The 15,720-nt window shown below is 46.1% G+C and overlaps 2 protein-coding genes across 6 annotated transcripts in view; one reads left to right on the top strand and one right to left on the bottom strand.

The window, feature by feature from the left end:
* Positions 1 to 6,129, top strand: part of SYNC (syncoilin, intermediate filament protein) — a 7,101-nt gene extending 972 nt beyond the window's left edge. The window contains exons 2-4 of the mRNA XM_026085995.1: positions 819 to 2,163; positions 4,198 to 4,322; positions 5,554 to 6,129. Of these exons, the coding sequence (XP_025941780.1) occupies positions 826 to 2,163; positions 4,198 to 4,322; positions 5,554 to 5,617 (1,527 nt within the window). The 5' untranslated portion in view covers positions 819 to 825 and the 3' untranslated portion in view covers positions 5,618 to 6,129. The remainder of the gene's footprint in view (positions 1 to 818; positions 2,164 to 4,197; positions 4,323 to 5,553) is intronic.
* Positions 6,130 to 6,905: 776 nt separating this feature from the next.
* The window catches only part of RBBP4 (RB binding protein 4, chromatin remodeling factor), a 9,270-nt gene continuing 455 nt past the window's right edge, over positions 6,906 to 15,720 (bottom strand). Inside the window, exons 2-13 of one of the 5 annotated variants that reach the window (XM_026085993.1) lie at positions 15,231 to 15,318; positions 14,701 to 14,848; positions 13,844 to 13,989; positions 12,321 to 12,494; positions 11,292 to 11,407; positions 11,005 to 11,165; positions 10,755 to 10,881; positions 10,567 to 10,644; positions 9,327 to 9,403; positions 9,147 to 9,204; positions 8,944 to 9,054; positions 6,906 to 8,055 (exon numbers count right to left, since the gene is read on the bottom strand). In XM_026085993.1, the coding sequence (XP_025941778.1) occupies positions 7,990 to 8,055; positions 8,944 to 9,054; positions 9,147 to 9,204; positions 9,327 to 9,403; positions 10,567 to 10,644; positions 10,755 to 10,881; positions 11,005 to 11,165; positions 11,292 to 11,407; positions 12,321 to 12,494; positions 13,844 to 13,989; positions 14,701 to 14,848; positions 15,231 to 15,234 (1,266 nt within the window). In that variant the 5' untranslated portion in view covers positions 15,235 to 15,318 and the 3' untranslated portion in view covers positions 6,906 to 7,989. Of the gene's footprint in view, positions 8,056 to 8,943; positions 9,055 to 9,146; positions 9,205 to 9,326; positions 9,404 to 9,831; positions 10,409 to 10,566; positions 10,645 to 10,754; positions 10,882 to 11,004; positions 11,166 to 11,291; positions 11,408 to 12,320; positions 12,495 to 13,843; positions 13,990 to 14,700; positions 14,849 to 15,230; positions 15,319 to 15,720 lie in introns of those variants that run through there. The other 4 variants (XM_026085991.1, XM_026085990.1, XM_026085992.1 and 1 more) reach the window with 4 other exon arrangements.

Below are 15,720 nucleotides of genomic sequence, written 5' to 3'. Positions count from 1 at the left end.
GCCGCCGCCACCGAGCCGCCGAGAAGTTTGAAAAATAAGTGTTGGCACCCAAAAAGGAAAACGAAGCGGAGCCCTCTCCCCACCTTTTCCCGCGCTTCCCGGGGCTCCAGCGGACGGGCAGCCTGGTCCGAGGCTGTGATGTGTCATCGCTGCAGAAAACTACCTTATTAGGAGAGAAAGTATCGGTGAAAATCAGTTCTTTCCTTAAAGCCGTTGTAGTGCCAGCCTGCGCTCATTCCTCCGAGGATGACTAGACATTAGCTCAGCCCGCAGGGCCGCCGGCGCTCGGGGCCGCCGAGGTGCGAGCATCCTCGCGCCGCCGGCCCCGGCACCGCCGGAAAGCCCCCGGCGCTCCCCCAGGGATCCTTCTCCCGCAGCGGCCGGCTGCAGGCGACACCCCGGGATTTTGCGGTGGCAGCGGCAGGTAGGGTCCGGGGGGGCGCGACCGGCTCGATGACGCTGCAAAGGCGAGCTGGCCCCGGGGCCGACGGGCTCGTTCCTCGGCACCGGCGGAGCTGCCGGGCTTTGAACGATTTGCTCTTCCCGCATCCCAGTCGGTCAGTCCGAGGGGTTTTTATTCCTTTGTGTCAGTGCGCGCTAAAGCCGACAGCTCGGGGGAAACTTCAAAGGCAGAACTGTCCCCGGCGGCGCGGGTGGCATTGCCGGTGGGGTGTCACGGCCCTGGGGTGACACGGGAAGGGCCGCGGCCGGCGTCCCCAGCGCAGCCCCTGCCGGGAGCCCGTGTCTCGCCGGGCGGGGAGGAAAAGCTGAGACCTGTTGCAATCGTTGCTCTAATTCACGTCACCTCTGATTTCCAGGGACCTGATGGCAGCGGCAGAGCCCCCGCCGGAGCCGCACGTGGACGAGGCGGGAGCATCCCTGGTCCCGGAGGGAGCGGCGGCGGGCTCGCCTCTGGAGCCGGGCGTCTCACATGGCCCTTTGGAGCCCGCAGCAGGCGCGACGGCTGCTCCGGCGGATGTGGGCGGCCCGGACACCTGCCGGGGGCTGCAGGCGGCTCTCGCAGACCCCTCCTTGAAGCTAAACATGCCGGGGAGCCTGCTGGAGGGGGGTGCGGACGGGGCAGGGACCCCGCTGGAGCTGGGTGCAGACGGAGCAGAGATCCCACTGGAGGTGGATGAAGACGGAGCAGAGATCCCATGGGGACTGCATGCAGATGGAGCAGGGATCCCACTGGATGTGGATGCAGATGGGGCAGGGATCCCATGGGAAGTGGATGCAGATGGAGCGGGGATCCTGCTGGATGTAGATGCAGACGGGGCAGGAATCCCACTGTACGTGGACGCAGCTGGAGCAGGAATCCCATGGGAAGCGGATGCAGACGGGGCAGGGGTCCCGCTGGACGCAGACGCAGACAACACAGGGGTCCCATTGGAAGTGGATGCAGACGGGGCCGCCGAGGGCTCGGAGCACCGGTGCCTCACCATGGAAGAGCTGGGTGACTACTTCCAAGAGTGCATCGAAGCCGTGGAGCAGCTGGAGAAGGAGCGAGACAGCCTGATCCGGGAGCTGGCGCTGCTCCGCGAGCCGGCCCTGCAGGAGATCCGACAGGCCCATGAGGAGATCCTGGCCGCCTACAGGCTGCTGGCCAAGGTGGAGCTGGAGCAGGACAACCTGAAGGACGAGATCCGGCAGATCAAGCAGAAGCTGTTCAAGGTGACGAAGGAGTGCGTGGCCTGCCAGTACCGGCTGGAAAGCAGGCGGCACGACCTGGGCCAGTTCGCCGCCTACCGCGGCGAGCTGGAGTCCCGGGCCGGGCAGCTCTCGGAGGAGCTGGCCCGGCTCAAGGAGAGCTGCGAGAAGGAGAAGGAGGAGGTGAGGCAGCAGCTGGAGACGCCGCCGTGCCGGCGGGACAACCATTACCTGCAGGAGAGCCGCCGGCTGTCGGTGGCGTTCGAGAGCTTCGTGGCGGAGAGCCGCCGCGGGCTGGAGGAGCACTACGAGCCGCAGCTGCTGCGGCTGCTGGAGCGGCGCGAGGCCGGCGCCAAGGCGCTGCAGGAGGTGCAGGGGGAGATCCAGGGCATGAAGGAGGCCCTGCGGCCCTTGCAGAGCGAGGTCAGCCGCCTGCGGCTGCAGAACAGGAGCCTGGAGGAGCAGATCGCGCTCGCCAAGCAGAAGCGGGACGAAGAAGTCGGGCAGTACCGGGTACGCGCGCCGCGGCGCCGGGGCTGGGGCTGTCTCCGTGCGTGCTTCGGAAAGACCCGGGAACCATCCTTTACCGCTAGCAAAAATGCGGATATTGGAGAGCTTAGCCGCAGAGCCGAGGGGCGGGATGGCAGGGGATGAGCAGGGTAAGGGCAAATATCTCCTGCTGGACAAATCCAGATGCATCCCCGCTCCTCGGCAGGGGCCAGGCGAAGCAGCAGCCGCCGGGCGAGCTGAGATTAGAGGGACACGGTGGGAAAGTGCTGAGGGTTCACCCCGACAAACTGCCGGGGAAAACAGTCTCCTGATTTTATTCTCATTGCTTTCGGGCCCGGGGAGCAGGTAAAAGCAGAGAAGTGAAATTCCCTTCCCAGAGCGAGATCCCAGCCGAGCTGAGCAGTGCTGGGGAGCAAAGACACCTAACACAGACATTCAACATGCACTTTTCTCTCAAGGGATTTAGTCTGTACCTCTAAGGGAGCCTCCAAGTATAAAACGCAGTGTGACCTGCATATATAAGTATATATATGCGTATATAAGTCTAAACCAGCACTGTGACTTGCATATTTTGCTTGGATTGGATGTTAAATATGAAAAAACTTAAGCCTTAGTGCAAACATGAGCAAAAAGGTCTCCAAGCCAGGCCCACGCCCGGTCAGCAGTCTGCCGATTTGGATAAAGCTTTGGCAGTCGGAGCACCGCAGGAGCTCGCCTCTGCCGAGTTTAGACGCGTCCGGGGGAGAAGATGCACTTCTGAACTGGACGCCCGGGCTTGCGGCTGCCGGTGCCACCCCGGCGCACGGAGGGACCGAAAAGGCACGTGTGCCTAGAGCCACCGTGGCTTACGGGTGTGAAGTGCTCACGGAGAGGCATTCCGACACCACAAGGGATTAGAAGCAGCAAAAGCACCAAGGGGGGAAAGGAAGCGGAGGTGATCCGCTCAGGTCTCCGGGCTGCCCCTCAGGGTGAGCGCGGGAGGCAGACGCAGCGTCCACGCCGCGGCTCTGCATTCCCTGGGACCAGCGCGGGGTCTAAGTAAGGTGCACGGAAAAGAAAACGGCTTTAAACGAAGGTGGTTCTCCTTTAAAAGCCAAACCCTGCCCGGCCAGGTCTGGCAGCTGCTCCCTGGCGAAAGCCCTGCCTGGCCGCCTGCCCCTTCCCGCTGCCAGGACGAGGCTCGCCTCCCGCGGCCCCCGGGGCCGGGCTGCCTCCCCGCCGGCGTTATTTATAAGCAAGCGCAAGGGCAGTGCCGCGCGTCCCCCCCGCTTCATCTTGCCTTGGGAGAAAAAGCAATTCAATATCTCCAAGAGCGCATTTGGCAAAGAGGCTCCGCAATTAATCTCCAGCCCTTCGACACTCCCTGCTTCTCGGCCCGGGGTTGCTCTCTTCCCCAGGCTGGCTCGAAGCAGCTTCTAGAAGCTGATTTCCCCCTCCGCCAGCGCCTTTTCCCCCCTGCTGAAAACGTCCCGGCAGGCGACGGCCGCTGCGTCCCAAGACGCGCTGCGGCGTGAGCGACGGCACCGCGTCCCCGCCGCCCGCGGCCCTGCTCGTTGAAACGTCAGGCTCCGTTCTCACTCGGGATGTCAGGACTTTGGGAAGTCCCCCAGGAGGCTCCTCTTCTTCTTTTCCTGAATTCCTTGTTTATCTTTGCTGAGTTGCAGTTTTACATATTTCTGATAGCTTTTCACAACACACACAAAATAGACTAAGGGATAAAATAATCCTTTAAAAAATGAGGGTTAGAGAAACACCCCACCAGCAGAGAGAAGCCTAAGGAACCGATGCATTACATTTAAGCCCAAGCTTCCGCCTTGCTAGGAAAACAAAGCTTTTTGCGGAGGTTTTTTAAGACCTTGTTTGGCCAACCATCAGCCTGGTTACGCTTGCCCAGACCAACAGCACACGCAGGCGTTTCATTTCCCCCACGCGGGCGTCAGCAACAGCTGACCACAGGCTCTGAACCAGCCTGCCCCCCCCCCCCCCCCCCCCCCCCCCCCCCCCCAAATAATCCAGTCTCATCTTTTCAACCCCCAGGAACAAGTTGAGGAGCTGGAAGACAGGCTGAAAGAGCTGAAGAACGGCGTGCAGCTTCAGCAGCGCAAGAATCAAGAGCTGGAAGAGCTGAGGACCAGCCTCCACCAGGAGCTCTCCATTTACAAGTCAGTCTGTTTCTCTTTACTTTGTTGAGGCAGAGCTGTGTGGCAGGGCAGCAAGGAGGAGTGCGATGGAGAACGCACTGGAACGAGGCTCCCGCTCTAGGTGGTGGTTATATTGCTCTTAGACAGCTAAATCTTTGGCTCCCAGGTCCTGTGCAAGAGGAAGTTGTGTGAACAAGGAGTCTGTTGTGGTAGCACAGTGGAAATTCCGGACCCTTTACCCTACAGCGAATAGTAATTTGATGGAAATTTTTGTACAATTTTAGAGATTGTTTTCCAAGAAACAGGTCTGGCAAATTAAAAATTAGCTGTTCCCTTAGCGACATACGGAAAAGAGCTGAGTTTTAAGTTTGGGAAAAACTACTGTGGATGTTCTTCATCAACAAAGAACTGTTTTCTACTTGTGAATCCATACTGCTGGCTTTGCTCAGGACTTAACTTTATTATATGGGATATTTTAAAGCTCCAGAAAATGATCATAAGTTTGTGGACTATTTTACTTACCAAACTTTGCATTCTTACGTATTACTCCAGTCACAGTTGTACACACTCTTAACCATTTTCTGTAGCTTCACTGTTACTACAGCATCCTTTTCCCACTTTTCCTCCTCCAAAGTTGCTCATGCAAATGTGCCATGGAAGGATATTCCCTACCACAAGTAGATATAGTTTTATTTTATGCACATATCTCTGTTTTAGCCTGTCATGGCACCAGACATTCTCTTAATGTTTATGAACAAGAGTAATTGTATTCAGGATCCTGAACAGATACCAGCAACCGTATGTCTTTGCTACTTGGGTAGAGGCCAATATTTAAGCCTGGGTGCAGCAGCAACACAGTCTTGTAACTCCTGGGAATCTATGAATTGCCATCAGTGGAAGTGACAGAGCATAAGACTTCTTAAATGTTAGACCACCTCATTAAGTTTCACATGTGAACGGGGGAATCTCAGAGTTAAGCATGTCTCAGAGCTGCCTTCTCCCATAGCTTACAGCAAAGATTACGTTGCTGCCTTTCTGCTAGTTTCTCATTTGTCTCTAGAAGGCCTGGGTTGGGTCTGCAGGCTCACCTGACCATGCTTTTAGCCAGCTTCTCACCAGATTACTTTTCTTCCATACTGTGAGAAGGAAGAACGCTTTTCAGATACAGCTTACATCCCCATCCCCTGCTTTCTCCGGGTAGAGCACTTCATGTAAGTATTCAGTAGCCTAAACGTACTTTCTACCCATACAGGGGCTGCTTAGAAATCTATGGACACCTTTGCAAATCAGAAGAAAAAGCAGACCAAGACTATTAGGAATGATGGACTTTTCCCCCTTTTTAGCAAAAGGGAAGGACAGACGCATCTGCAGGGGACATTTCCCTCTTGCTGCTTAGCCCACCTGATGTATAGCAGCTGCCTAAAATCAGGAATACTAGACAATCATTTGCTTGTTTGTATTTCTTGAGGTGCTGCTGCTGATCTTCTAATAAAACTGCTTTTCCAGAGAGGAGCAGAGCAAAGTATACTTGCACTGAAAATAGACATATATGAAGAATAACAGATGTATGTTTTGCTGTGTTTGGAAAAATGTATCTTGTCTTGTTCCATGGATGGATTGTATAAGCTTGTGCAGAAAGTATTGTTCTGGAAGCCTGTGTTAGGGGTTTGATTTTTAACGTTTACATGGAAGAGAAGCTTTATCCTTTTAACAGGATTTTCTTTTGTAGTTCAATGGGTCTCTGCTGTATTGTGACATGTTCAATGTGGGCCACAAACTGAAATTTGTGGATAAATGGTTTCAACTTTCTATAAAGTCTCACACTGAAAATAAAGGCCAGAGTTTAAGGATCCTTTTATTTCTCAAACCTCTGTCTCAAAGAGAAAATAACAAGCTCCTATGATCAAACCAAGGCGCCTGTAAGGTATCCAATTATTCATGTTACAGACTATCAAAAAAAAAGTTCAGTGCTAAGGGTTACAGGCAGACTCGAAATTCAGACAGCAGAACGCTTTCAATTGAATGCACACTTCAGTGCATTCTTGACTGCTTGGAGATATTAAGTACTCTTTTCACAAAGAAAGAAGCAGAAACAAGTTGGTGGCCTTGAAGAAGAGTGTGCCTGTGTTACAGAAAGCCGTATTTTCCCTTCGTGAACATAAAAATGTCAGTCACCACAGCTACCAACATCTGAAAACCTACTCTTGGAAGACTGTCAACAGATGCAGTTACAGTACCCTACATCTCAGCAAGGGAAACTCACGCAGAGGGCAGAGAGGCAGAGGTTGTTTGTTTGTTTGTTTTAAAATCTTTGGCACACCAACTATACAGGAAACAACCTGAGGAAGGGGCAGAGGAAGTGTCAGGCATATCTATACCAGCACCTAGAGTCTCATTGGACACATACAGATAGAGACTACACCCTTGTTTTCTCCACAGCAGAATTTCCTGCTTAAACCTTAAGAGTGCCCCTAGAAGTCATTAGTGTCTTTTATGGGCATAAAACCTCTACACATTTACTTCAGTGCTTTCTTGAGAGGTACGGTTTAGCCTTGAGAAAGTAGTTAATGCAGAAGAAAAACATCTGCACAAAACAAAGCTACACAGTGTTTATGTAGAAAAATTTATTCCATCTGAAGCACTTACACGCAATTAGTCATGAAGAGCATGGAGAGTAACAGGTTGCTGGTGGAACAGGACACCCTAGTGGAAGATGTGCAGGAACTAGTGGTCAAGGACTAACTCCTAAAAAAAGTAGTTCATCCACATTTAATTTGCTTTACATATACCAGCTACCAATGCTGTTTAGATTACTGGGCATGCCATCTGTGGTACATCAGTCGGTAAAAACATACACCTTTACAACTTGGTGGCCCCAAGTTTTAAAAACCATTTCACAGAAAGGAAAGAAATATATGTGAAAACACAGCTCAAGAAACACACAATAGAGCAAGATACATGGAAGGTGAACAACGTTCTGCAGGTATAGCTAACGTATCCAAACCGCTGTTGCCCAGCAGATGGGAGAAGAGGGGAAGGAAGGAAGGAAAGAATGAAAACCCCAGAATTACCAGTAGAGAGGAAAAATATAGAAAGAAAAGTAATACTAGTTGAAGTCAGAATCTGCAAGTCTGTTTTGTATCTGCAAAGGCAGAAAAACCCACACAGGTGCAGACTAACTAAAGGAATCCCAAGACTTCTGAGTCTTGCTGAAGAGGACAAGACCTTCCACCCTCCATTTCTGAACTGCCAGTGGATTAACACTTTTATCATCTGTATGGCATTGGCTCTAGCATATTCTGGCAGCTCTACCAATTTAACTTTTGTTTAAATTAGGCAAAAACCCATAGCTGTAGCAAGCTGAAGACAGAAGAAGAAGAAAAAAAAAAGAAAAAAAAATCAAGTTTGCTCTGTGTGACAAAGGCAGCTAAAATGGGATAGCCAGCTCTATACACAAGAGGTTGCTGTAAGAAATCTGAACAAGAAGCTACAGCATGGTACCAGCTGAGTCGGGCTAAGCCCTTATTTAAGGGAGTACTCGCTGTCTGGGTTAAAAAGCATTGTTGATGGTATCTACATAAAGATGGCTGAACACAAAGTCTACGTGTGTCTCAAAACCAGTGTTAAGTCAATTTGAGGGTTGACAGGGAAGAAAGGGAAAAGACTAAAAACAGGAAAAGGTCATCATCTAGGATCCTTGACCTTCTGGATCCACGCTTCCTTCAGGGTCTTCATCATTATATATGTTCTCAGCCTGTAAGATAAAGGAGATGGAAGAGCTGAAGAAGCACGTAACATGACATTTAATAGGATTCCATCTGCTAGAACATTTTGAAAAGTTCTGGCAGTATTTCAGCATGAGATAAATATCTCCTATCCGTGATCCCTCAAGGCCATTTAACATCAAAGAAGCAACATGAACGACCGTTTTCATAGAAGTCATGTTTTCAAAACATTTCAGAAGTATTCTGCAAGTTATTGTAGCTTTTAGGTATCTGCCTTCTTAGGCTAGAAATCACTGCAAAGTTACTTTAATTAAAAGAGTATTTTGCATACATATAATACATTCTCCACTTTGCAGCAGCATCTGCCAAAAGAACTATATAGAACGGTGTTAAGAACAGAGCCACTGTGAGCCATTTATAGATAAACAAAAATTAGGAGAAAGACCTTGTCAGAGGTTATTCAAGCTACACAAGACTGTTTTCTAAAGCTTTTAACAGCTGCTAATTTGAGGTCAGCATACTTTTTCTACTTACTCCCACCCCTCTCCATCTGCAGGAGGACATTTATATCATTTGCAGAGATTTCATTCTTTAAGACGATAACTAACAGAAACCTCAATTTCACCTTTGGTTCTCATGCACTGTATTTTCATTCAAACACGAAAGGGAAAAGATTTACTTCTATCCAAGTGTGTGTGGGTTTTTTCAAATCATGAGAAACATGAAACAGCTTTTCAGTATTTGTAAGTCCTTGTTCCTATCAAACCCAAAATGGATTTCACAATCCCTTTGAGATTTAGCTAGTGCTACAAAGCAAGTCATTCTAAGAGCTGTAAATAAAACCAGGAATGATGAAATCCAGGTAGTTCAACGCTAGCTCTTATCTACCACTTCCCGCACTTTCCCAAACAACTTACCATTTGCCAGACTTGCATGATATTATCTTCTGATACAGAACAAATTACCCAGGGTTCATTGGGATTCCAGGAGAAATCAGATATCTTTGCAGTGTGACCACCATGAATAAACTGGTATTGGAGAAACAAGAGGGGAATGTTTTCAGATCTACATCGCAGAGATGAATAGTAGGTCAAAAATTAATAAGATTCAAAAGACTTACCAACAGCTCTGGAGGGCCATCCTCAGCATCCTCAGGGGATTGCTCTTCTCCAATTTTACTGTAATAAAAACAAGGGGGAAATGAGGGTTTTTTTCTTTTTCTCCCCTCCCCCTCCCCCAAGGTGCGATGCAATTCAAGAATAATACTTTGTCAGGACAACATGACTAATTTGGGATTTACCTCAAGTCCCAAACATTTAGCCTGCGGTCAGTGCCACTGGAGGCCAGTATGGTTTCATTATGGGGAGACCACTGAACCTACAGACAAGAATGAATTTAGAAAGGAAGTTAGTTTTAAGAAGATGTAGCATGGCAGACATCCACTACAGACACCACAGTATTTTGTATCAGGAAAGCTTTATGAATATTCAAATTGACATCAACTTAATATGCAAATACACCCACTGGTAGCATTCTAACACAGGAAGCATGTTTGTGAACATTCATACACTAAAGAGATATTTGAGCTCCAAAATGTACCACATGTACCTTAACCTATCCTCTAACAAAGACTACATGTTACAAAGTGTAAACAAGTCCCAAGGATATTAGCTGCTCCTCACCTTAATATGGACCACACAGACATAAACTATGTATTCCTTAAACAGGAGGAATGGTTTATAAATTAAAACACAACAAAAAAAGACCGTAATTAAGCTTAACGGCCCAAAAGCTCACATTTACCACCTCTGCTGGAGATAAATCTCTCCAAAACATACCACTTAATAGGATAACAAGATTAGGAAAGAGCACAGAGTTCTGCACACAAACCTGACATTTCAAGATTCCATGTATAATTTTATTTAGAAGTAACTAGTCTTCAAGTAGCAATCCTTCTATCAAAAAATCTCTACATACTTTTCTTCTGAGTCATGCATGAGTTGGAGATGGAAATATTGTTTCTCCTAAGCACATGCTACCAATGATGTTAATGTTCTATATTTACACTAGTAAAATTTGTAGTCATTCATTCATTGTCACTAGATGGCCTGGCAATCCCCTTAATCGGTCACCAGCCAAAGCCTTCCTATAGGACCAGGCTGAGAAGATGAAAATGCTGCAGCCATTTCATTGTGCCTCCCTGCTTCAATCTGCTGCCATGAATAATTTAGATTTGCTCTGTACTGCTAGCATTTCACTCTTATGTTGCGGACAAAGCTTTCTGCCATTTCCTTGTTACATCCTCCGCCTGGCTTTCTGGACACTCCATCTGTATTGGAGTTCTGCCCCACACAGACAGCTATACATCTCCACAACAATAAGCTAAAAAATCATGAGCAGATGAGAGAAAAGAATACATGAGTTTTTAATGAAAACACATTTAATACAAACATAAGTGGAAAAGAATGTTTTTCATTTTTTCAAGATAGCTAAGAAGAACCAAGTCTAAGTGCATAAAAGATAAAGACATTTTGTTATACCTGAAATATTTCATCTTTATGTGATTCAAAGGAGTGCAGCTTCAGTTTTAGGTTCCTCAAGTCCCATAAAGCAACAGTCTAGTCAAAAAACAAACAACAAAAACCACATTTTTTCTGAAGTAACCAACACATCCACATTCATGCATCAGGAACTCAACAAATGTGTTCTGAGTTCAAGGCAGACATACCTTATCAGCTGATCCTGTAGCCAGGATAAATTCACTATAGGGATTGAAAGAGAGGCAGTTGACTTCAGCGGTGTGAGCATCCACTGAATGACTAGGCTTGGAGGTGTTATTTGACCGAGTATCCCAACTGTAAAAAGAAAATACAGAATTGAAACAAAGGTTTATATCCCATTTTACTGAGGGACTAGGGTGTAGCTGGGAAAGGAAAGGGATGGAAGCTCTCAATTTATAAAGACATCACCCCACTTACATCATGAGCTTCTGATCATCGGCAACAGATCCAAAAAGAGATTCGTGGAGCAAGTGCCAGGATACATCTTCTACTACTGCTGTATGCCCTGTGAAGATGGTCTTTGCATCCACCACTTTGCCTTCTTTTGGAACAGCACTAATATCCCACAAGCAGATGGTCTTAAAATAAATAAATAAATCAATAGAAAATCTGAACCTTTAGGCATCAACTCTATTCACCCCCAAAACATGAACTTTTGCCAGACAAAGTACACACTGCATCGCAGCTGTATTTGAAGTACTCACATGATCATCAGAAGCACTAAGCAAATGCCCGCTCAGGTTTGGGTTCCATGACAGCCCATAACCTTCCTTCTGATGTCCACGAAGACGCAGATCAGGGTTACACTCACCAGAAGGGTCTGTAAAGATGCAGCGTAAGAATTCCAGTGCCTAGCATCACCTTCAGCACATCACGAAATATTTGGCATAAGTCTTGCTGTGCTTTGCTCAACTTTGCTTTGACATTTCCAACAGCACCCCTCTCCACCCTTTTGAGCGTTTTCCCCAAGCAAAGAATCACCTCATTAAAACAGAATGTACTGAGGCAAGGCACAGCAGATTGTCTTCTTCGCCTAATAAACGCACACTGCAAGTTTTTCCAAGTTGCTGGTTTTTTCAGCTGGATCATCTAGGAATGGTCCATTCTAAATTAGTATCACATTGTACTGCTTGCTGAAGAGTCAAAGAAACCCATCTAGCCACCTCCATGCTTTGGCATGACACACCTGGTCAAGCTAAACGGAGTAACCCGCTTACTGCTCAAAAAATCCTTCCTAAACAATCTGCTGCTGCATCATGTTTCTCCATCTCCAACTGCACTTAAAAGCTAGAAATGCACTTCTGATCCTCCCCACAAGTGGCAAAATTAACTATTCTACATGATCTTGCCCAATTCATCAGTAAATTCCTATTACTATCCTTACAGACCAGGAGAACAGCTCACCTACCCAGCAAATCAGTTTCCAGCTGGCCATTAAACACCTTCCACCCCTCCAAATACCATTACACAGTGGCATGACAAAACATGCAACAAAGAAGCAAAACAAACAAATATACTTTTCCATTGACATATATTGGATGCATATCTGTTTAAGTTTCATGTAAAATAATATTTTTACACTCAATACCCACTTTCCTTTCAAATTACAGATGACATGCAACCCACAAAACTTTTTGGTCTCTTTTGCGCTACCATCAGCCTTTTCTTAAAGAATGGCTAATAGAGATTTTCACATGAGTTCTGAAGCACAGACGTAACAAAGATGCAGATACCTGGTTTAGAAGGGTGCTTGGTGTAATCAAAGACAAGGACATCACTGGATGGTGTCTTTGTAGCAATTATACATGGGTTTTGCGGCATGTAACGTGCTCTATTAACTTCTCCCTCGTGATTTATCTTGATTTCAATTTCAATTTTTCCACTAACTGACCCAAAGCCTCCAAACTCTGGAAACAGAATTCAATAGAACCATTTTCAGACCAAGATACAAAGATCCATACTCAATTACTAGGTATGACCAAGCACACATTTTGACGGAAGTCACAAAAAAAAACAAACAAAAAAACCCCTCCCAGCAAACATTAACTAAGATAACCCAGTTTTCAAATGGCATGTTATTCTCAATATCCGTAGTTGTAGCATCAAAATATCAGGACTTTAGCTAAGTTCAGAGCCAGTTAAAGACAGTTTGTTCTTGGAGACTTTTGGCTATTTCAGACTTACCAGCACAAGCCCAAAATTTATCATATCTAAAACTCCTACCTGTACTAAAGGTAGTGCTATACTGAAATAGATACGTTATAACTGCACTTTCAAACATAACAAAATTCGGCATTGCCAAACAGTCCAAATTCTGGTAAAAACAAATTGCTACACCATGTTCAAGATATAGAACCATAATACAAATTGCTAAAGCTACCTTCTTCTTACAACTAAAGTTACAGTAACTTAATAATGCACACAATTGCACAAGACCATTCTGTCAAAAAGAGTTTGGGGGGGGGGGTTGGTTTTGTTTTTAAACAGAATATTTCATTTTTGAGAAATACTAAAATAAAATAGAAATACCAACACAAGGTATTTATTAGACAACATGGTGTTCACAAATAGCTCTAAGAATCTGAAAGATAGAAATACCAGTTGCACAATCCAGGCTTCTAGCAAAAAGAACGGCTAACAGTTGGATCATTAAGGACTTTCACCATGTAAAAAGACTGATTCAGTCAAGTAAAAATGAGAAATGCCTAACTAGTAGCAATGCTGACAGCCAGCTGAGATTAGGGAACGCAGAGAATCCAGGCCTGATATACTGAACAAAATACAGTCATCTTTTTATCCAAGAGGGACTGGCACAAATATCAGGCAGCAGAATTCGAAGTGGAGAAGAACATTTGAAATGTTACACTCATCTATAACAAACTCAGTGAGAAAGTCACTTATGTAGAAGAATATGTAATACAAAAATGATAATAAGAGAATAATAATCAACACTGCATGAAACTCAATGCCAACTTATGATAAGAAATAGGGAAGGGGAAAGTCTTTTCCCCATATATTTTTGCAGTAAGCCTACCACCTCCTTTTTTCAAAATTATATTACTAAAACATTATGTATGTACATTATATATTACATTTGTCCGCTAAGAGTATAGCTTAGAAATAAACTGGTGTTGTTTAGTTTAGACGTAGTATCTGTATTTAATTGCCTGAAAGCTAAGGAAAGACCAATATTCTCCTGAAATGGGGAGGAAAAGATAGTTAAAAGTCCACTTGGTTCACATCTCTGGTCCCTTACCTCCTTTTTCACTATCATAGTGTGAAGCATCAAACTGCGCATCATCGTTAGGCAACTGCACACTAGCTATCACAAGATGATTTTGTTCATCTGAAGTATGGGTCCCCAGGACTAACCGATGAATACTGAAATCTTTGCCCTCAGGTCTGCAAGAGAAAAGAATCACATGAGAAACAAAAGAAGGAGCTTACACAGACACTGAGCTGATTAAAACACTTTTTTTTTTTTTGATGACAGCTTCTAACACTAGTAACACCTTTTAAAGTTACCCTTGCTCTCCTGCTCCAACACCAAATCCTCCTCCTTCAGACAAAAATAACTTACTCTAACTCCAGACAGATCTCAGCTTGAAATTCTCATAGCACAGTCCCTATCTCTAAATAACAAACACATCAGCACCATTCCCTTGCCTTCTTTTAAGAGACATTTGCAACTCTCCCAGAATAAAACTTTGAGGTATATGAACATTAATTGCAAGAACATTGGCCTGGAAGCTTAGGACAACATGGTGGTTATACTGCACAAGACAAGTTGTCCACAGCCCTTCGGAACTGAAATTACATTTACTTCTGTTTTTGTGGAAAGGGTTTCTTTGTTTCTTAAGGGTGGGGTGAAGCTGGAAAAAGCTCCAAAATCAAATGTATGAAAATGTCTTCTCAATGATAAAAGACATTCTTACAAATTAAAAATGTCTATACTGCTCCTCTCTCCAATGTTCAGTCCTCAGTTTGCTCTTGGTAAGGCAAGGTGCAAAAAGCTGATTAAAACCACAAGCAATCATATACTGTCTTACAACAAAAAGCACCCTAAATTTATTCTTATATCTTCCTCTTTAAAAAATAAAAGGACCGGTTTACCTTGTTACATCAGGAAGCCATTGAGCAGTCAAGCTGGGCCATTCCAGAGCATGGGTCATTACCAGATCGTATAAGAAGGGAGTATTCTTTTTCCATATTTTATACTCTTCATTGATCACACGTTCTTCCACTGCATCATCAAAGGCTGCTAAAGTTTTTTTTTTTTTTTAATGCATAAAATTAGCCTTTATGAACATATTCAAAACATACAGACAAAGCTGTGAGTGGACACTGAATAACAAGCCAACTGCAACACCACACTGGTTTGCTGGTGGACTACTCTATAGAGTAGTTATTAAATCATTCGAAATCCTATTGCACATGATAATCTTTGTTTCCACATATATGGCTCTGAATTAATCTCGATTATGTCAAGCTGCATCATCTTAACAGAAGCAGTATAGTAAAATTGTGGAGAATTGTGCCATAGGATATTGTGGAAACAAAAATTAGCGTATTAAAGAGGGTTAAACGGGGGAGGCCCAGCAACCATTGTCAAATACAGCAGTCCAGGTGCCGCCTTGACCTACTCATTTGCAAAGCCTAGGAGCGCACCGAGGCCCGTTCTGCGTTAGCACCTCTCACGCACCTTCCCATGACATCTGCTGCTGGCCTCTGCTAGAGGAAAAAAAACAAAAAGCCTAAACAGACCTTTGATGTGACTCAGTTCTAATTCGTGTTGCTTAAGAGCAGAGGCGGGGTTTGAACCGCAGGCAGCGGAGGAGCTGCCCGGCCCGCCCGGGAGCGCACCTCTGCGCGAGGCGGCCCGGTGGCCCCGGACATTTCTTTGTTCGCAGCGGGCACACGGCTGCCCGCAGCCCGCTCCCAGGGCACAGGCCTTCCCCGGGGCCCTCCCCGCTTCTGCCAAGCCCGTTCGGCTGCCGGCACGTTGTCACCCCTCCGGAAAAATAAATAAATTGTTATTATTATTAATAATAATAATAAAGGTAAATCAATCAACGCCCTGCTCCTTCAAACGCCACCCAGCCCGGCGCAGGGGCAAGCGGGAGGAGGCAGAGG

Source organism: Apteryx rowi, unplaced genomic scaffold, assembly GCF_003343035.1.
Source record: "Apteryx rowi isolate R43461 unplaced genomic scaffold, aptRow1 scaffold_68, whole genome shotgun sequence".
NCBI classification, from domain to species: Eukaryota; Metazoa; Chordata; class Aves; order Apterygiformes; family Apterygidae; genus Apteryx; species Apteryx rowi.
The sequence above is the reverse complement of the archived record's forward strand: the minus strand, read 5'-3'. Positions and strand labels throughout refer to the sequence as shown.